This window comes from Arvicanthis niloticus, chromosome 27, assembly GCF_011762505.2.
Source record: "Arvicanthis niloticus isolate mArvNil1 chromosome 27, mArvNil1.pat.X, whole genome shotgun sequence".
Lineage (NCBI taxonomy): Eukaryota > Metazoa > Chordata > Mammalia > Rodentia > Muridae > Arvicanthis > Arvicanthis niloticus.
In genome coordinates, this window is record NC_133435.1 from 15,888,454 (window position 1) to 15,910,492 (window position 22,039).

Here is a 22,039-nt window from a genome sequence, read left to right on the forward strand (position 1 = left end):
GGGCGTGCACACTGAATCCGGGTCAGCTGCTACCGCCGGGACTGCAGCTGAGACCGTCTGGGAAAAGCTGGGCCCCGTCTCCACAGCCGTCCAAGGGCAGCGGGCTCTGCCCGGCGCTGCTTTCTGCGACCTGGCCGTCAGCCCCACGTCGCCGGCCTGGAGGGGCAAAGAGGACGAGGGGGCCGCGGCTTCCTCCGGGGTGAGCGCGGCCGGGGTAGCGGGCCGAGCTACGGCGCAGCTGGAGGGCTGCGGGAGGATTGGCAAGGCCAGGCGGCGGCGGCGGCGGCGGCGGTGGACTGGCGCGTTCGCGGTCCGGGTCCGAGCGCTGCTGGGCCCCGCCCTGCCTCAGGCGCCGGTGCCAGTCTCGCGCCCCCTTCCTTTTCCGTCTGTGGAAGAGAGCTTGGGGCGGAACCTCCCGGTTCCTGGCTTCCCCTAGCCACGTTTGTTCCGTGTTCCTAACCGGCGTCAGTCTGGAGCAGAACCAAGAAACTTGGGCGTGTGGTGCACCCCATAGCCTGGGGGGATGGACGCAGACAATACAACAACAGCATCCGATAAGTCATCAGGGCTCTCTTGAACCTTCCTGAGTGTGATATCCTAGGGTAGGTTGTGTAGTCAGTTGTCTCCAGACAACCTCTTCATTTAAATACCGGCCAGGATGCTTTGGGATAGCTCTATGCGTCCGATGCCACTGAGGCGTGCTTCCTAGGTCTGTTCACGTTCAAGCAGAAACTTATTTGGATATATATTCCATTGCTTCGAAACTTCCTTTGCCCTAGGAACTATTTGAGGACACAGCTTTTGCAGTATTTATCAAGATAGTTCTAGTGCCTTCCATTTGCGATTGCATCTTCGTATTGCTTTCTTTAGCGTCACTTTTATTTTAATTAGGATGTTTTCCCTTATACTTGAATTCCCACGTTCAATGAAATGCACGGGTTTTGTGTGTGTGTGTGTGTGTGTGTGTGTGTGTGTGTGTGTGTGTGTGTGTGATTTATTAGAATCCTTTAATTGTAGAAATTTTTTTCCTCAAAAGTTTTTTTTTTTTGTTTGTTTGTTTTTTTTGTTTTGTTTTTTTGTTAATGTGTCTGTGTCTTGTGGTGTAGGCGACTGCAGAGGGCATTGGAACCCCTGGAGCTGCTGGCATTATAGGCTGTTGTGGTGGGACCTGAAATAGGGTTCTCTGAAGAGCAGCAAGCATGCTTAACCACTGACCCATCCTCTAGCCTCACTTGTAGAAACTCTGTAATTTATAAGTGGATATTTTTTCAAAGTTAGAGTTGAAGTTACCTAGTTAAGTAAGTTACTAATACTTGAAGTTAGCTACTAATACTTGAAGTTAGCAATGTTTGGTTGCCGTGCACATTGTCTTTGCTTGGTTCTTAATCTCTCTATACATCTATCTCTCTATTTCTCAATACTCTTCTTAGGTCTTTTGTAGCTGTAGCTTGATGTTGCCGAACTAGGAAACATGATGTGTGTGTGCATGGAATAGGAACTAAATTACCATAAACCAACATAGTTACATCTTTAGGCATTGCAGTACCTTTCACACTAAGTATAACCAAATCTGGTTTTACAGACCTATTTGTGATGACAGATCTGCTATAGGTCTGGGAATCAGGACGTGGGGACTGTCTTTTGCCTCTTGTCTAAGATAAAGGACTGTCTTTTGCCTCTTGTCTAAGATAAAGGGCTAATAACATTGCATTCTACCTCACACATTTGTTGGTCAGTTGAAGCCCTAACTACTCATTAGTTTTTAATGGGTATAGAAGTTACCATGGAAACTGTCAAGTCACAGCCTACATAGGTCCAAAATAGGATCCTAATACTTAATTCTGTTCTCCTTCCTAAACGCTCTGTGGCTTCCCTTCTCTAGCTTGGTTGGATTCACACCCCCTTCTGAAGTAGTGAAGGGAGGATTTTAGCCTGACTAGGGTCAAAGGCTGTTGATTGCATTATGACTGCTGCATACAGCTGGCATGAAGATGTGCTAACAAGCTACCCAGATAGCAGATTATTTCTATGGAAGTACATTATTTTGCCAAGTATTGTATTAAAGTACTGTTTCTGTATTCTAACATTTTAAAGTTCTAAAAGGTAAACCGGGAAGGCAGTGGACTTGGGAGTCAGAGGCATCCGGATTCCCTCCAGAGCAGTTCTGCTTATTTCAACGCCTTTCTTGCTGTTTCCTGTTCCTACAGCTGCTTGGTGATAAAGTGCTTCCAAGAACAGAACTCGATTGTTGGCTTTGTTTTTATCTACCTAGTCTGCTACCCCCGAAGTTCTTGGTGAAATGGCAGAGTTAGTCTGTTTCTCTCTGTTCCTTCTTTGTTTAGCCAGATAATCATCCCTCCCCATAAAAATCCATGATAATGTATGGAGGTGTGTGAACAGCACATGACTGAGAACATTAGAGTAAAATTGAGGAAGTTGGCTGCAGGGGCTCAAGGACTTGGACTTTCCATGTTTGCTTGTGCTGCTGAGACTGGAACCCAGGGCCTCAGATGCTGAGCAGGCAGTGTCTGAGCCCTGACCGTGCTTTCCAGTTTCATTGTGTAACAGATTCTTACACAAAGGCGCAAGCTGCCCTTGAACATGCAGTCTTCTGCCTCAGCCTCTGAGGTAGCTGGGAATCCAACCCTGCATATAAGGAGCCCCCTTTTTGCTGTTTTGTTTTAGTTGTGTTAAAGACAAAGATATAGCTACATAGCCCAGGCTAGTCTCGATCTCAACAGTAATCCTCCTGTGGGCCTCAAAGTACTAGGATTGCAAACCTGAGCCTCCATGACAGTTTTGAAGGAGTTAGTTTTCAATTAAGCAGCTAAGAGGCATTTCACAAGAGAAATGTTTCTTCGAACATATAAAATATAATTTTACCAATGGTAATTTATATTGCATGTATTTATGTTCTCACAAAGTATTCTCATAACTTTTTTTTTTAAGGGAAACTCATAATAACTATATATAGTTCAGAAAGCAAAAGAAGCTTAAGGGGTTGACCAACGCCTGCCCAATTCTGGTGTGCCTCCACTGTGAAGCCTGTAATGTGCTAAGCACTGTGCCGAGAGTAATGTATTTATTACAACTGTCAGTTCCTGCTATTACTGCTGAGATTTTTTTCTAATTATTTAAAAAAGATATCCAGAATATTCTGATTCTCTCCAGCCCCACCCCCCCAATACCCAGGAGAAAGGTGGGACAAGACGGTGGGAACTGTTCTGGTTAGTTACCAAGCAGGTAGTTCAGAGACAGAAAGTTGGCACTTTACCTTTTTTATCCTGTACTAATAAAAATGTAAGTACTCAAGCTGGGAGGTAGAGAGACTCTAGGCATTGGAGAAATGAATTTAGTTTTCTGTATGAAACTTAACAATTCATGGATTTAATTTCCTTTGGTTTGTTTTTAGAGTATCATCTGATATGAATGTAAATGGTTCTCATTTATTAGAAAGGTTTTGGGTTTTTGTTTGTTTGTTTGTTTGTTTGTTTTGTACCTGTTTTTTTAAAATTAAGTATTAGAAAAGGGCATGGGTGTGCTGCTTGGGCATGCCGCCCTTAATCTCTGCTTCAACCACTTGGAACGACTACTACTTTGTTTTTGATTTTGTTTTTATTTATCTATTTTTTGTAGTTCCAGTTACGCTATGTGGCTCTTAAGAAAACTTGAAAGCTAGACATCCTGGCCAATACCTGTAGTCCCAGAACTCAGGAGGTTGGAACAGAAAGGTCACAAGTTTGAAGACAGCCTGAACTAAAGGGCAAGGATTTGTCTCAGAGATAGAGAATTGTGTCAGTGCTATCTGTAGAAACTTGCTCTATTGATTACTGATGTAAATGAGTTGACACACAGAGTACCTCTGCTTCGGTGATTTGCCAGCTGCTTCTGTTACACTTTTTACCAACTGGTTGTCGTGACTGTTTTAAGATTTGTTTATTTTTTATTTTATGTATGAGTGTTTTGTCAACATGTTTGTGTGCCACATGCATGCCATACTCTTGAAGGTCAAAAGAAGGTGTGTAGCCCCCCTGAAACTGAGGTCTCAAGTGGTTGTGAGCTATCATGTGGGTGCTGGGAACCGACCACTGAGCCATCTCTCTAGCCTCTCTTCATGACTTGTATACTGTACCTCAGCTGTCTTCCTCTGTCAGACAGAAGGTGAGTTGGTGCAGAAAAACCAAGATTAAACTTTAGGGAATGACTTAAAATAGATAGTGACAGCATCAGTAGCTTGAGCACTGAGCTCTACAAGAAAGGCATGGTACAAATGGGAAGCACACCAGAAATCAGTACAATTCATCTGCTGGACAAGCTCCTGAATAGACTCGTAAGTGACCTAGAAGTGGTGAGGAGCTGTAAACACTGCATAGCACTGGGCTCTGGTGAGTGTGTATGTACATGTAACGTGCTAGTGCACTTTCTATCTAGATCCACCCCTGTGCAGAGGACAGAAGGCTGACTTATTCTATGATAGAGATGCCATTTATTTATCTGCAGTAGGTCAGGTTTCATAACCAGATTACTGAACTAAATAAAGCTTCTATGGCTGTTGGCATGGAGATATGAACTTGAGGCGAGATTGCTGTACCTTTGCAGCAGATGAAGGGCAAATTGGAAATCAAGGTGTTATTTATCTTTCTTTCTTCCCTTTCTCTCCCAGGACCTTGGCTGCCTGGATTGCCAGGAGCTGGAAGTTGACATTGAGTCTAGGCTGAGGATGGAAGGTGTGGAGCTGAAGGAAGAGTGGCAGGATGAAGATTTTCCAATGTGAGCAGTACTTTTATTAAACAGAACAAAACATCACAGTTTCTTTAATGAAATGTCAGCTCATGAATGTTGGGCTTCTTTAAAAAGAAGGTTACAAGTGATCACTGGATACTAGGAAATGAAAGATATTTTCCATCAAATAAGTGGGTGGTTATCTTTTCATATTTGTTTTAATCATTTCAATTTCAGGTTTTTAGGGAGCTTTAAGCTAAAGTCTTAGGTTTTGGAGGAATGGGCTATCAGCTCTCTACAAAAATGAATAGAGTGACAGGCATGGTAGTATCCACTTGTAACCCCAGCACTGTGGAGATATGGAGACCAGATCCCCAGGTTTACCTGCCAGCCAGCCTGGGCTATTTGATTAATCCCAGGCTGGTGATCAATACTATCTCAAATTGTAGACAGCCCCTGAGGAACATCTGAGATTATCTTTAATTTCTGGGTTAAAGAGCTTGTTTATGTCTTCTAGACCTTTACCAGAAGATGACAGCATTGAAGCAGATATACTAGATGTAACTGGTCCAGACAGACAGCCTGGTAAGAATTTGTGTTACTTTTGAATACATTTCTTTATATATATATAGAGAGAGAGAGAGAGAGAAAAACCAACAACATTGAGCTGCTTTTTTTTCCCTGATAGAGGGAGTCAAAGGGCAAATTTTAGAATCCTTGAGAAATTTAACTTTATAAAAAATATACATTTGGTTTTAGAAATTTTTACAAGGAGCAAAAGAGACTATTTAATAAGAAATGACTATAAAGTCAGTCTCTGTTGTTTAAAAGGAAATTGGTACATTCTTGATCTCTTGACAAAGAAGCAGTAGTAAATAATTCTTTTAAGAAGAAACAGTGCCATTCTCCAAGTCCACTCAGACATCTCACAGTGCTTATAATTAGTTCCCTGAGCCCACTATCCTCTTCCTGGACTCTGGGCCCTACACTCAGATACATATACCCACACAGACACACATGTATGCACATACTTAAAAATAAATTGGGTCTGGAGAGATGACCTAGCAGTTTAGAACACTTGCTGCTCCTGCAGGCAAACCCAGGTTCAATTCTTAACATCCACATTGCAGCTCCCAGCTAACTCCAGTTTCAGGGGATCTGAAGAACTCTTCTGGCCTCCTTAGGTACTGCACAAAAGTGGTGTACAAACATATATGCAGTCAAAACGCCCATACACATAAAATTAAAACAAATAGAATAAAAATGTATCTTTTATTTAAAGCAGCAGCAGTGATCACAACTAGGTTTTATTAATTAATACTTTGGAATTTTCTTTTAAATGTTTTTCTCAAGAATGAAGTGACTAAAATGTTTCTCTTCGAAATAGAGCATCTGAGTAATCCAGTCTTCTTCCTTGTTTTTCAATTTCAGGCTCATTAGAAGTTAATGGAAACAAAGTACGGAAGAAACTAAAGGCCCCAGACATCAGCCTGACCCTGGACCCTGGTGAAGGCTCTCTGTGGTCAGATGATTTGGATGAGGGTGGAGAAGTTGACCTGGAAGGCTTAGACACCCCATCAGAGAACAGTGATGAGTTTGAGTGGGAAGGTAATTCACTCTTTTTATATGAGCTTTGTGAATGAATTATTACATAGTGTTTACCATGGTTTACCTACTTCTCTTTAGAAGTAGGATATGGCCAAATCTTAAACATAAAGCCTGCTGCATCCATTGAAGGATTTTGTTTGAAATGTGTTATTTTTTCTGCAGTTCCTAAGTTTATTTCTAAAGTAGAAGATTCTGAAAGTACTTGAAGTTTTCAAGACTAGATTATGCAGGTAGCTTTCTTTTAGTTTAGTTTTGTTTTGTTTTTCCTTACTTGCCCAGTATTGTATAGTTTTGATTTTTCATAGTTGCTTCCAGAGTATTGCCTAATAATTCTAGTATATTCTTGTTAGTCAATCTAGGATGGAAAAAAGTCCTCTAAAGAGACATAAAAAATATGGTAAAAAACATATGCTATGGGGCTGGGTGTGGTGGCACATCCCTTCTACCCCTGAGGCAGAAGCAGGAGGATCTCTTAAATTCCAGGCCAGCCTGGTCTACATAGTGAGTTCAGTGATATCCAGGACGACATAGATCCTGTCACAAAGGATAACAGTATCTAAGCACTGGCAGAGAAGGTGCTGAGGACAGCTGCTCTCGTAAAGCTGCGCCTTGAAGCAGTGAGTGCTCAGCCCCAACCTGGCATTGCTGTTCTAATTAGTTGGTGTTCAGCGGCATTGCTGTGTGTTTTGCTTTGTGTGCTTTCTAGAATTAGGCAGTAGTTGATTGTGATATTTAGACAGATGTTAATAATCTTCTTGTTTCATCTTTAAAGTGAATTTTGCAACAAAACTGTACTTAAAAGAGGTAGACAATAGGTAATGAAGAGAATACTCTGTAGCTTTTGTTCTTTTTTTTTCCCTTCCCTGTTTTACTGGCTCAATAAGCAGCCCAGTAAGAAGCAATCTTTTATACAGACACTGAAATAGTTTTCTGCCTGTGTGTTTTGTCTCTTTTCTCCTTAATGCTGCTGTAGTCATTTCCTGGAAGGATATTTTCCGTTAACAGCTTTGTCTTGGAAACAACTAACATGCAGTAGGTTTCCCCTCCCCCCATCTTTTGGTAAGGACTATCATACTAAAGTTTTGAAAATCATTACTTCATTTTAAATCAACTAACCTGCAATCTGCAAACATAAATTATACGTAATCATTGGAGCTTTGGCTAGTGTTAATTTACATAAATTTTTGCATGTGTTCTTCAGAAGTACATGTCTGCTTTATAAAACTGATCAAAGGGAAAACGATCACTGAGTAGTTAACCACTTTCTATCTTGTATTACAGTGTTTTATAATTAGTGTATGTGCTATAAAAAAAAGAAATTGGCTTTCAGATAGTTACTAGAAGTAAGCTATGTTAGTAACTCAAATGGACACTGTTGCCCTGAATGAAATCTAGAAAGGCATACGAGGTAGTAAGATTTTGATTGCTCTATCTTTCCTACACCTGATGTAAATGTTGCACTATAACTTGGTGTTTTGTTGAATTGGGTAGTAGAAAGTTCAAGTAAACTGATTTTAAAGACATAAATTGGCCTTAAGAACAAGCCTTTTCTTGTTATAAAGGTGATAATGGCAGCTTATATAGTGAAAATTCTCTATAAATAATTGTGGTGGTGTGCACCTGTGCTCCCAGATGCTGGAAGACTAAAGCAGGGTCACCTAAGACCCACAGGACACCAAGAAGAAAACAGAAAAAACTTGGAGTAATCTAGATAGTAAAGTGGTTAACATACTATTTTGATTTTTATTGTGTAAGTAACAGTTTGTGATTCAGAAGCATTTTATTTTAACAGATGATCTTCCCAAACCCAAAACTACTGAGGTCATTAGGAAAGGCTCAGTTACTGAGTACACAGCCACCGAGGAGAAGGACGATGGACGCCGCTGGCGCATGTTCAGGATCGGAGAGCAGGACCACAGAGTGGACATGAAGGCCATCGAACCCTACAAAAAAGTCATTAGCCATGGAGGTGAGGGCTGGGCCAGTCCTCTGGATCTGTAGATGTAGTGTCTGAAGTCTAAGTGCTGTCAGGAAATGGGCCAGAGATAGTAGCTTATTTTGAAAGAAAAGGAAAACTTCTCAGACACTTTGATATCAAAAGTTTAACACTTTATTTTAACTTTTTTTAAAATGTATATGTTTGTTTTGCCTGTTTGTATGTCTGGAGACCACCACTTGTGTATCGGTTGTGAGCTTCCATGTGGTTGCTGGGAATCAAACCTGAGTCCTCTGGAAAACAGCCAGTGCTCTTATCTCTGAGTCAAGGATTATAAAAGTTTAAAGTAAAATGATAAAAGGATAACTAAGAATTACTTATATAGGAGCTGGAAAGGTGGATCAGCAGTAAGATTACTGGCTGCTCCTCCAGTGAACCCAAGTTCAGTTCCCAGCACCCACATGATAGCTCTCAACCATCTGCAGCTCCAATCTCATGGGATCCAATACCTTCTTAAATAGTATATTTATGTGTGTACTATAAGTTTTTAAAGTATAATAGTTTCAGCCTGTATGTTTACTGCTCCAAAGAAGTTAGTTTCTTGAACCTTTTGCAAGCATTTACACTTTACTTAGTTTACTTAACTAATACAGTTATATAAGTTTTAACAAAAGCTTATATGTCTCTCAGTATACTCAAACATGTACATATATATGCACACATAGGTACAATCCACGCTCATATAGAACATTTCACTTTGCTCAGGAATCTCCACCTTTCCAGTGAGTCCATCCTCTCTAATAACCACTCCTCATAATCTAGCCCGTAGTCAGCTTTGCCTCTTAAATGCCATGTGACTGGTCTCACAGTGTGCACTTCTCCTCATTCAGCATGTTTCTGAGCAGCTACATCTATGTCATGGGTCCAGTTTATTCTCTATCACTGAATATGTCATGGCCCAAATGAACTGCATGTGTGCATCCGCCATGGTGTTGGGTGTTGAGTTATTTGCAGTTTGGTATGTGACTGGGATGCTGGAGTGTTGGCACAAGCCTCCTCTTTGGCTTTGTGAGCCTTAGACTTGACTTCAGCTTTTCATTTACTTTATGCACAACTCACCTAGCTCAGTGGAGCACTGTTTGTTTCATTTGGGGGATACCCAAAAATAGTTCATTCCCTTAGAAAACTTGCAAATCAGTCAGAAACTGTAAGCTGTCACTCTGTTAGTCTGACCATACAATATAGGAGTTCTCCTAGGTGCTGTGCAAAATAGTGTCAGCATTTTCGTGGTCAGAGTGCAGTTCACTCTGGATAAAATGTGTTATAGTCTCAAAGTCCAGACGCTGGCCCAATGAGCTTTTCTTATGAAACTGTTCCTATTTGGTTTGCTTTGCCAGCTGCATCTCTTGGTCATCCCTACAGTCATTGTTCATCTGGAAGCTCTGCATTCACATATACATGGTTAAAAATGATAATCCTATGGAGTAAAATTATGCCAAAGACTTTACCCTTCTTTTTTCTCCCCAGGCTATTATGGGGATGGCTTAAACGCCATTGTTGTATTTGCTGTCTGTTTCATGCCTGAGAGTAGTCAGCCTAACTATAGATATTTGATGGACAATCTCTTTAAGTAAGTATGGCTTTTGGGCGGGGGGGGGGGGGGGGGGGGGGGAGGGGGGGGAGGGAGTGGGGGGGCAACGTGCAGGTGTGTTCAAGATAGGGTTTCTCTGTGTATCCTCGGTGGTCCTGGAACTCACTCTATAGCCCAGGCTGGCCTTAAACTCACAGATGAACTCACAAAGATCTGCCTGCCTCTGCCTCCTGAGTGCAGGATTAAAGGCATGAGCCACCACTGCCCACCTAAGTAACTGTATCTTAACAAGATGTTTGAACAGAAGTCAGCACTGATTAGACTCAAAATTTATGCAACTTGTAAAAACTAGAAAGAAAGCAGCCAGCTTGATGGTCCAGGCCGATAATCAGCTATTCAGGGGGTTAAGGGAGAAGAATCACAAGTTGAAGGCATGTCCAAACTATATACAGCTCAAGGTAGGGCAACCTGGGCAACCTAAGGATACCTTGCCGCAGAATAAAATGTCAAGAACAACTGGGGATACAGTTCAGGGACTGCTCTGGCCTGGCGCATGCATATATATATATATTTTTTTTTTTTTTTTTTTCATATTCTGTCAGGCAATAACAGTAACAACATATAGAAGTCACCCTATTTCTGAGTCCCCAGGTCTTTATTTGTTAGCATTATGAAGCTATTTTGCGACTCTGTAGAAAAAGGTTGCATTTTAAAATTAGTATAGATTATCTTATCCAACTTCAGCATTTGGAAACATTGCTTAAAAAGGTAACTGACCATCTCAAAATTATATGACTAAATTACTCATCTCCCTGGGACTTGACCTTGTGAACTGACAAGTCACTCTTTCTTGGCTTAGTGCAGTTTTTCATTTTGTACTGTGAAGCTCTCAAGCATACACAGAGAAAAGCCGAGCATGCCATGCCCTGGTCCCACCTGTCCCCTGACCACACACAGTGCCATTCAGGCTGTGGATTTGCTGTGACTTTGTTTTAAACAGTTACACCGTCACTTACTGCAGGTGCTTGCTCTTTCTGTGGAAGAAGAGAGGGAACTGTTCATTTGGGGAGCCTGTTCAGTCCTGAACGGTGATGTCTAAGACATGCACTTAATTTTGTTTTTATAGATATGTCATTGGCACTTTAGAGCTATTGGTAGCAGAGAACTACATGATCATCTATTTAAACGGTGCAACAACTCGAAGGAAAATGCCCAGTCTGGGATGGCTCAGGAGATGCTACCAGCAAATTGATAGACGGTGATGTAGACTTGGCTGAGAGATTTTACAGTAGTTTTATTAAAGTATACTTTCTGTTGCCATTTAAAGATAACATCAATTTCTTTGGTTATACTTGTCAACTTCTGAAATTTTTTTTAAATGGCATTGAACAATCACTAAACAATGGCGAATAACTTGAGTCTGCTTTTAGTAACAGTGACTTTAATTCTTCAGAACACACAGTATTGCACTCCATTCTTTCTTATGTCATCTGGAACACATTATTTAATATTCATCTTGGAAAAGGTTGAACAATGTCCCTCTGCTGTGTACTGTACTGTGGGGCCAATGCAGGTGCACAGCTTCTGTGTGGAAGCCAGGAGTCACCTAAGCTCACTACTCCTCTTTGATGAGACAGTTTGTAGCTCAGACCTGGAGCTCACTAACTAGGCTAATAAGCCAGGTACCTAGAGTGCTCCAGCACTGTGATTACATCCCTGCCACACCATTCTCTTTTTTAATCTCGGTTCTGGGGATGAGACCTCAGTCCCCATGCTTACACTGCAGGCACTAGACCTGCTAGGCCGGCCATCCCCCAGCTCTTAGGTTTCTTAAAGATATTGGTCCAGCTATAGGGTTTCAGAACAAACACTAAAACTGTGTTCTCTTGAGACTCATTTGTTCATACCAGTAGAGCAACTTTAATCTTGCTAAGGGTATCTAAAAAGAGGCTTTTACACTGAAATTTTTTAAATCTCAAAATGTTATTGAGTCTGACTCCTGGGCTCACTCCTTTGGTTTCTACCCCTGTCTCCCCTACAAGTTAGTGCTTTTCATGATAATTAGAAGCAAATGCCAGTCTCTCCCTAGATTTGAACAGAAAAAAGTGGTTTATTTTCATGTTTAGTATCCGCTCTTTCCTTGCTGGATCAGTGTGTATGCTAGGAGACATTTGAAAGCAGGCAAAATAAGACATGAATTTGGACAAATTTTATTTCACAGCATAGGAGGGATGTTTAGAACTCAAGAATGTATTTTCTTGTCTTTAGAAGTGTTAAATGAAAATTTTTGGTGACTTATTTTCATCTATTTTGTACAAACTTGCATTATACTCGTTTATTTTGTTGCTACAATTTATAGAAATTTGTCTAATTTTCTTTTTTTTTTGTCTCCAGATTAAGGAAAAACCTAAAGTCTCTAATCATTGTGCACCCATCTTGGTTTATCCGAACACTTCTGGCCGTTACAAGACCATTTATCAGGTAATTTTCTGAGTGTCCATTTAAAAAAAAAAAAGTTTCTTGTATTTAAATGTCAGTTTTATGTGTCAGAAGTACTGAGATAATTGTGTTTTCTTCCCCAGTTCAAAATTCAGTCAGAAAATTAGATACGTCTTTCATCTGGCAGAGCTGGCAGAGCTTGTTCCCATGGAGTATGTCGGCATCCCAGAGTGCATCAAACAGTACGTTTGCCCTGCTTTTCCTCTTCCTGTTTCTGTACAGGAGTGCTTTTCCATCTCACTGTATTCTAGAACACGGGTTTGTAAGGAAGAAGTCGAGGAAGAACCTGTTTTCCCTACAGCTTCCCCCTTACTGCACCATGTTTGCATAACTAGAGGCGATTGATTGCCTCTCATGAATCCTTTTATATGTTAAGTGCTGTTTACAGTCTGAGAGATGACTTCCTGAAGAGGCAGTCCTGTACAGTAACTTCTCTACTTGACATATTACTCTCTTAGGTGCAATGAGTTTATCATGTTACTGAAAGAACTCATATTGCTAAAGAAACAAGTTGTTGCTTAAATCAGCTTGGTCTTAATATTTTCCGGAAACTAGAATTTTGTGTTTCATCGTTCACTTCCACCTGCCTGCTAAGAGACTTGGTGAGCCTGTTGATTGAACACTTGGCATCACAGTGCTGTGGTGCAGGAAGTGTTTCTCTGACTGTTGGTCTCAGGGGTTAGGCTTAAGTGTATGCAAACCAGAATTTACCGAGTTGGTTTTTATTCTCTACATCATGTTAATGTTAGCATTTCATACTTGTGCCTCCAGTTACACGTTCAGTCTTTTTTTTTAAATCTCAAAATGTTCATTTACTGAAATAACTCTTCCCTACCAAGGTATGAAGAAGAAAAGTTTAAAAAGAGACAAAAAAGGTACATGCACACCTTGACTGGTTGCATCTAGACTAGTCCATTTGCATCGCACAGACTAACCCTGCTGCTAGTTGGTTAGCTTGCAAACAGAGCACAGCATTTGTAAATATAAATGTCGCCCAGAACCCAGTACAGGGTGAACCCCAAGTTCCTCCTGCTCAATATGAGCGTGCTTAATGCCTATGAGCATCGAAGCCCTCCCACTCTGTGTGCTGAACCCAGAGAAATGACTGGGAGCCCTAGTTAAAATCTCAGATCTTTGAAGACTTTTGCTTTTGAAATAGGTATACAGACATTTTCAAGCAACAGCTTATTCCCTTGGGGTCGATGATTATATTTGCAATGCATATACTCTTTGGCTAACCAACATTGATTTTCTTTATATGCTTAAATTAAATAGCCTGCTAACCAGTCAAACTCTACACATGATAAAATACCTAAAATTCAGTGTACTATTTAACAGTTAAACTCTCTGCTTTCTACTTTAAATTTAATTTTGAACACTTCTGCTTTGAGTATAACAACCTTTCATTCGTTAGTGTCTTAGCATAAAGATGAAAGGCAGAGTATAAAATAGTTTACCATTTTATGTAGTAGCTTAGAAAAGTATTTGCCTTGGGCCTGATTTATTCATAGTTGAGTTTTGGAGTTTTTGTTTTGTTTTGTTTTGGAGCTGGTCTTACTCTGTATCTCAGGCTGGTCCCTCTTTCACCGAAGTGCTTCAGTAGCCAAATGTGAGGTTGTGACTCTCTACCACCACACCCACTGTTAATAGATTTTATTTTATTTTTAAATTTTAACAACAGCATTACCAAAATGTCACTTAATATGATCTTAGAGACTAAGATGAGAGATTTACTACATGTGTTACTTTAACCGTCTGTGAGACCAATTAGAATCTTTGCTGGTGTAGTCTTAATTTTGAACAGTTTGATTCTCTTGGTGAGAATTCAACTAACCATTTAAGAGTTATTTCTGTGTAACACTTTATAGTTGAGACAAGAGTCACTAATCTTGTGTAAAGCCGTATGTGAGTAGTAGCTTGGGTAATGAGGTCTACTTTTCTCTAGGCAATGCTGTGTATATGCCTGACAAGTGGATGAAACTCAAAATATCACCAATAATTATAGATAGCAAAGCCACCCACCTTCTACACTTTACAGTGACCTACTGGGGGTTGGGGCTGGCAAATGCCTTTATTTACAGCACTTGAGAGACAGAGATTAACAGATTCTGTGAATTGAGGGCAGCCAGGTTTGCATAGTGAGTTTCAGGAACTGGAGTGAGGGGCACTGAGAAGGGGGACCCTGTACATACATACAGACATACAGACATACATAGAGAGAGAGAGATGATATAGATATACTTGCTTCTGTTGAGGAAATGTGCAGGTAATACCCCTTTTTAAAAGGTTTTAGCATTTTATCAGCTGTCAGAAGTAATTCAGGCATCACGTAAAAAGTAAAACTTATAACTGCATTCGCAGTTATTCCATCCTGAGTATTCCTACCTTAGAATCCCTTCTGCTTCCTCGCCTTTCTTTGGTCTATGTTCTCTTGCCAGAGAGAGAAGGGGGGGGGGGGAGGGGAGGAGAAAAGAAAAGAAAAAAAATACAATCATTTATCTTGGATTTTTCCCATTTTGCTTGTGTTCAGTCCTCAGTAGAGTCATTACAAATGTCTTTCAGCATTTAATTCTTACAAAAACTTCCTTTAGTATTAAAACGATGATTTGAGAAATATTTGTTTAATTGGCTCTAAATACAGAAATATGTTTAAGACAAAATTTGGGGTGGTAGATGTGGCAAGCATCTGTTAAGTGGAACCCAGAGAGGTGTTCCCAGTATTTGCTAGGAACTAAGGATTAAAGTATAGTCCTTTTAAATGTTTTACCTGTTTTCTTTCTATAACGTGGTATCTTGTGGCCAGGCAGCTGTCATGCTTCAGCAGTGCCTACAATTACTTCTTAACAGTAGTTCATATTTTTAAAAATCAGTTGTGTATTCTGGGTCTTAACAAGAATATTATCTAATCTTTGATGCCAAGATAATATATTTTTACAACAGACCAGGGCTTTTTACTTTTGGTTGACAGATATTTAGGTGATTGTAGGAATGGAAACGGGTGTGAAAAGGACCTTCCTGCTCTGTACTAGTGTGACTTATTATCCCACACCAGCTGTTCAAGCTACTACACAGTCAGTGCTTTTGGCACATTCTCTTCCTATCTCCATGTGTCTGCATTCTAATAGTGCCTCTGGCCACCCATTACTCCAGTGAGATTCACCTCATATAGATACTTCTGAATGCTGAGTCCATATGGCTTACTATCATAATAAATGAAAAGCATTCACACAGTGTGCCAGGGAATAGTTGCTATTTAAAATCTAGAACCAAACTGTGTATAATAACACTAGATTTTAAAATGTTAACTGGTCAGTTGATTATTTAAGTGACACATTTAAATTTCAGTTAACAGTCATTTTTGAGAGAGTTGATTTTCTGTCAACAGTCTTACCCACTAAACTTCCTGCTATAGTGAAATTATATAAGCCATCAGCTCTCAGGATGTTTATGGCTGTGAACATAAAGTATCCTGTGGTCTTTAAAGAAATAGTGACAATGTTTGTATTCTTGCCAGTGTCCTGTTGCCTAGAAAAATTCTGTTTCTTTTGGGAAATATTTGTTTGATTTTTTTTCCTACTATTTCTGTTTTTGTTTGTTTGTTTGTTTTGTTTTTTGTTTTTTGTTTTTTGGGGTTTTCTGCAAAGCTTTGGTGTTTTTTTTTTTTTTTAACAGAATAATCTGTGCTAAAAGTAGTCATTTTCAGAAAGAAATCATCCGGTTGCCAGTGTCATGACTGTTTTTAATTAGCTGTGTTTTTTCATTGAACAGAGTTGATCAAGAGCTTAATGGAAAACAAGAACCACCAAAAAGTGAGCAGTAAGTTCCCGCCCAGCCCAGATGAGACAGAGAGCACCGGGGAGGCGGGGCTATAGTGCATTCTAGTGCACTCATGGCTCAAGTGTTTATGTAATCTGTTACAAAATTTACTTGACTTCTTTCCAAAAGGACTCTTGTACAAGGGACTGTTCACTGCTGTCATGGTTTGCAACTCTTGAATTTAGCTCTTTAATGACTAATTATATTGTAATCATTTTATATTGCTAAATAGCAAAGAGCTACACTTTATATAAAGCAATTTTTGCATTTGTTTATTTGAATGATGTATCTTCAGTAAAGTATTTATATAAATAAACAGCAAAGGAAAGAATAATATATATTTTTTATGTTGGCAGCAATAATTTTTAGTGTGTAAGTATCTCATGAATATATACAAGTAAATAAGACCACAATTTTAAATGTAAAGTTCATGTAAGACTTTGTTTTTGTAAATGGTTGGATACATTTCCTGGGTAACTTAGGCTGAACTGTCCTAAAGCAGGGACAGGTAAACTGATGCCGAGAAGTACCTAAGGTCATGCATGTGGTCTAGACAGTAGTAGCAGCCTGAGCTCCTCCTCACCTGAAAGCACATTGTTTCTTAATGTGGTGGGAGCGCGGGTGGGTGAATGACTTGCTCTCCCTCCCTAAGGACGTGTTAGAACCACAACTAGAGATTTTGAAAAGCTAGTGGTTAGGGTTTATATATTTGTATATAAGGGACATTTTACTTAACCCAAAATCAGAACTGTTTTGAAAAGAAAGAAAGAAAGCTCTTAAGATGTGCTCAGTAATGTGATATGAGTTGTGTGTGAAGCTGTGAGGTGTTGCAGAGGCTTTGATGAGATTTCACAATCAGCTGCAGCTGTAGAGCAGATGGAGCGCTATTGCGATGCTCTCACAGTGGGGCACTGCACCCAGTACTTCTGTCGGCTATTTGACCAAAGTGGAATTTGGCCTAAGCAGATGGGTATTCACGTTGCTGTACATGGGTCAGTTCTCTAAGGATTGAAGTGCTGCCGCTGTGCACTCAGGATGACATTTGTGCCTCCACACAGGGTCTAATCACCTTCAAAATCATTCTAAAACAACGAATTTGTCTAGTCTTGTGTCGTGGGCTTGCCTGGTGTATACATATTTAGTGCGAATCAGCTTCACGACACCCAGCCCTTCCTGTAAGCTGTTTACAGAAGTGATCTAGCAAAACACTGAAGCAGGTGTGAACTAAGCTTAGGTTATTTTCTCCCACACTTAACACATGACCTTCACCACTGTCAGTTTTTAGGGTTAAGCTTCTATTGCAAAAGGGAATTTTTCTTTACTTCTTTGTCCTTCTCGGGTGTATATTTGACCTCAGGTTAAAACCAGTTATGGTCAAGCTGGAGAACTTCCTGGGTAAAACATTTCTCCACAACCTCTCAGCCTAGATCCATCACTAGGGTTGTTGCAGTACATTGAGCCAAAACCATTTTACTTGTGTTGGTGAAGGAAACTTTGAGAATAACTGTATAGCACCAGGCGTGGTGGCATCTGTCTTTAATCCCAAAATTTAGGAGGCACGGGCTGACAGAGCTCTGTGCAAGTCAGCCTGGCCTGCATAGCTGCACAGATACCCTTCTGAACTCACCCAGGAGTTAGGAGGAGCTTGTAGGATGCCTTATGGAGCCTCTCGCCTGTCTCTGTCTCAGAACGGACTGAGCTTTGTCTTTGGTTTTCTTTTACATTAAGTACTGAGGTTACCAGTTTCAAAGTACAGACAATAGCTTCAGCTTTTTACTGTGTTTTACTTCTTGCAGAAATGGTTAGTTTTGGGTATTTTTTTTTTTTTTTTTTTTTTTCTATTTTGGCTTTTTTGTTTTGTAAATTTTTAAAAAGTAGAGGTAGCCAATATTCAGTTAGAACATGGAGAGCTAGCTCAGCATTTGTAAGAACACTTCCAAGTTTAATTCCCAGCACTGATGGCAGGCATCTGCACATACATACATACATACATACATACATACATACATACTGCACGTGCATACATACACACGTATACACACGCACATACACAATCTTTTTTTTTTTTTTTTTTTTTTTTTTTTTTTGGTTTTTGGTTTTTGGTTTTTTCAAGACAGGGTTTCTCTGTGTAGTCCTGGCCTCACTCTGTAGACCAGGCTGGCCTTGAACTCAGAAATCCACCTGCCTCTACCTCCCAAGTGCTGGGACTAAAGGCGTGCGCCACCACCACCCGGCACACAATCTTTTTTTAAAAATGAATAAAATTCACAAGGAACAGCCAAGTATCGTGACATAGACCATGCACTAGGGAGTCTAAAACAGGAGAATTCTTACGTTTGAGCCCTTCACTGAGGAAGAAAAGGGGAACAGTGCTTTAACCTGCACTTGAATGAATGTGCTATAGAGATGTGCCCACAGTAAATGCAAACATACCTGTACGATGGGTGATAAATAGTAGGCTAGAGGAAAAGCTACATTAAGTTGATTTTTAATTGGTGCAATATAGCATGTTCCCATATCATATTTTAATTTTCATGACTAATTGAAATGAAAATGCATAGAGTAATTCTTTGACTTTTTTGCAGGAGTCATAGATAAACTTGACAGATTTAATTCATGTTTTTGTTACCATCTTTGTTACACTTTCTCTGATTGCTCCCTTTTTATTAAGTTTTTCTCAGAAAACAATGTGACTCTGTTTTGCTTAAGTTCCTGAAAAAGCACCAAGGGAAGCTGTGAGGTCTCCACCTCATATTGAAGCCTTTAACTCCAGAAGGAGAGAGGTGCTAGGAAGTGTGGTGCTGAGCAGAGTTAGAAGATAAATGAGAAAGTGGGCCATTATAAAGGAAGACTTGGTTATCACCTACATGTCCCCAAAAGTGTCCCTCTTAAGAGACATACTCTGTATGGTAGCAGGTGGTTCCTTTTCTGTATCCACACGGAACAGATCATATACAGTGTGGATCGACAAGGAAACTGCTGAAGGCCCTGGTGATGGTCTCCTGTCCTTTGCATCTTCAGACAGAAGCAGGTGTGAACAGTGGCATAGCAGCTACAGTGTCCAAGTTGAGACTGATCCCACTCTTCACAGCTGGTAAACATTGATGTTGGCTTCTGTGCTACCTGTCATAACCTAGTGTCACCAGCTCCTTGACAGTATTCTTCCAGAGAACTTGTGTCATGCTCCCACAGCCAGCCATGTCTGTGAGTGCTCAGGGACCTTGACGAGACAGTCTCACACACGTGCTGGGAATTAGCACTATGGTACATGTAGCAGAGCAGGCCAGTGTCTTGATGGAATTGGTAGATCTCTATGAAAAGTGACAGTTGGCATTCTTTGTCCTGTATTTTCAGTAGAAAATTATTGCTGGACAGTGGTGGCACACCCTTTATCCCAGCACTTTGGAGGCAGAGGCAGACTGATCTCTGAATTTGAGGATAGCCTGGTCTACAGATGACCAAGCCAACCCAGTCAGTCAGCAGGTTCTCCAGCGCAGGAGTGAGGATTAAAAAGAAAAAAAGATGGTTAAACAATATTGCAGCATGACCTCAGCCAGTTTAGAGGCTGAGGCAGGTTTATTTTTTCTCCATTTGCTTTTAACCCATTTTAATTACAAGTATTTAGGGCAGTTCTAGGTTGAGAAACTAGCAATACAATAAATACAAATTCAAGGAACAAGCAAGGCAATAAGCAAGTCCTGTGATCACTCCCTTGATCACTGTTTCTAAGGGCTTATCAGGATGACCAGAATATAGCCCAAAGTCATATTCATGCCTGAAGCCTACTTCAGCCTAAGACTTAGATTCCTGACTGAAATTACTTCTCTGTTTTAGCCTAAAATTAGATTCCTGTCTGAACTTACTTCCTTGTCCAATGTCAGATTCCTGCCTAAAGCCCATTTCCTTGTCTTTGGCCAGTGTCAGATTTCTGTCAAGCAGCCTCAAAAGCTCTCCATACAGTCTGAGTTCTAAGGCAGCCATGGCTACACAGAGAAACTCTGTCTCAAAAACAAAACAAAGAGGGGGGCGGTAGAAAACTGTTAACATTGTTAGAGATGCAGAGACAGTTGACAACGGGTAGCCACCCCATTCTGCTTTGGTTTTGTTGTGCTGTCTCCCCTCACTTCCCATACCCCTATTTTCTTTAGATATTTCAGAAATTAATCAATCATATCTCAGAGGGCTGGAATAAGAGAAATGGATATACAGGTGAACATTTGTGGTAGTGAGAGTTTACTCTGTACTAGGGAATGGGAATTGTGTAGTGAGCATTGCTAAGACCATCAAGAACTGGGCCCAGTGTTCTAAGCTAGTACAAATGACCTGTCAGGGAAGCCCTTGACCTTCAGCTCTCCCTCTGAAAATCCTAAATGAATTCAGAATCAATCAGGTCAGCAGAAGACCAAGTAATGGAGCTCTAAGTTTTAAATGGTAACTGAAACAAAGCAGGATGTGGACAGGAAGAGGTAAGTGTAATTTGAATAGGGCAGTTTGTTGCTGCTCTGTTGGAACCAAATGTAAAAATTCTTTTGAGAAATTCACATACAACACTTGAAATCAAGCACCAGATGAAAACTAACTGTTTTGGGACCTACCATGGTGGTGTGTGTATGTGATTCCAGCACTGGAGGTTAAGGCAGGAGGACTGGGAGTTTAGGACCAGTCTGGATTACTTATCAAGTTCCAGGACAACCTGGGTGGGTATATAGAATGAGACCTGCCCTGGGTTTGGGGTTGGTGGTGTAGTAACACAGTGCATTAAAATTAGTTTTTAAAATGATATAAGCTATTTCAGATACCTGTGTAAGATTTCCTACAATAATTAAAACTTGGAATTTGAAGTTGTATATTTGTATATCTATTTTGACAGGAGAACATGGTAACTGTCAGTTACTCCATCATCGTACCTTTGTATAACTTCAAAAGGTTAATATCCTAACACCTGCTTCTTCATTGTTGACTCACGAAAACCCAGCTAGTAAATATTGATGTTCAGGGCTGCTGGCATGCACATTCCTTTGGTTTCTGTTCATGTTGAACACAATTTGGAGTTAAACACGGTTGCACTTTGATTTGTGCTTCAAAACTATTTTCATTAGGAGCTCACATGCTGTCATTTGGACAAAATGAACTTACTGTGACCTTCTTGCTGTTCTTAGTATTTAGTGCTGTCATTTCAGAGAGAATTCAGTCTGATTATCTGTCTACAGGATACAGCTCTGGTTCTTGTCAGTGAGAAGCCGCTGATCTGCAAAATATGCTATTTTCTCTTCCTTTGACTTGTTCCAAATACAGTGGTGTGTCCTCATTTGTTGCACGTATTATATTAATGGATTTTAATAAATTAGTTGGAATATACATTTGTGTCTTGTTTTCATCTTTAATTATTAACTTTTTATACTGAATTATCCGGTGAAGCCTTTCAAATATCAGGTCTTTACAACTCGGCAGTGTGCATGCTTTTGGTTCTTTTGATTGATAACAAGTTCAGCCTGTTTAAAATCTTAACATATTTGAACCTTAATCAGATTTTACTTCATAGTTTCGAATTACTTAACTAGTTTGGGTTGCAAGGATATGATTTTAAAAGGCTGAAAAGGGAAACCTACAGCAGGGCACAAAAAAGAACATATTTGATTCCCAGGCCTCGGGTGTTTGCACTGACTCCAAAATCCCAATTCACGTACTCATTGGCCATTGGCTGCTGTTTTGAAAGCAGAAAACCAAACACCCCGGCTAATACGAAAAGGAGTCTGAAATTCTGGAAATTCAGAATATCTGCGTATTTGCTTTTGTATTAGGCACGAAGTTATGCAACAGATCTTCAAAATGAAAAGGATTAATGACTCAAACCTTTCGCTGTACTA

At 40.2% G+C, this 22,039-nt stretch overlaps 1 protein-coding gene across 2 annotated transcripts; it reads left to right on the forward strand.

The window, feature by feature from the left end:
* The first annotated feature begins 1 nt into the window (after nt 1).
* Bnip2 (BCL2 interacting protein 2) lies at nt 2–21,530 on the forward strand. 2 transcript variants are annotated; one of them, XM_076926181.1, is made up of 11 exons: nt 2–199; nt 4,664–4,770; nt 5,240–5,307; nt 6,154–6,330; nt 8,123–8,299; nt 9,794–9,896; nt 10,984–11,115; nt 12,252–12,338; nt 12,440–12,538; nt 13,196–13,231; nt 16,125–21,530. In XM_076926181.1, exons 2-11 carry the CDS (start codon nt 4,721–4,723, stop codon nt 16,174–16,176), a joined length of 981 nt encoding a protein of 326 aa, XP_076782296.1. In that variant the 5' UTR covers nt 2–199; nt 4,664–4,720; the 3' UTR covers nt 16,177–21,530. The 2 variants fall into 2 exon arrangements, with proteins under 2 accessions (XP_076782296.1, XP_076782297.1); XM_076926182.1 differs by lacking the exon at nt 13,196–13,231 and having other exon boundaries at nt 25–199.
* The last annotated feature ends 509 nt before the right edge of the window (nt 21,531–22,039 follow it).

Bases quoted from the DNA above. Each gene is read 5' to 3' on its own strand.
- Bnip2 (XM_076926181.1), top strand. From the start codon at position 4,721: ATGGAAGGTGTGGAGCTGAAGGAAGAGTGGCAGGATGAAGATTTTCCA. The intron at 11,116-12,251 runs GTGATGTAGACT...TTTTGTCTCCAG, and splicing joins TACCAGCAAATTGATAGACG to ATTAAGGAAAAACCTAAAGT. The intron at 12,539-13,195 runs GTACGTTTGCCC...TTCCCTACCAAG, and splicing joins ATCCCAGAGTGCATCAAACA to GTATGAAGAAGAAAAGTTTA.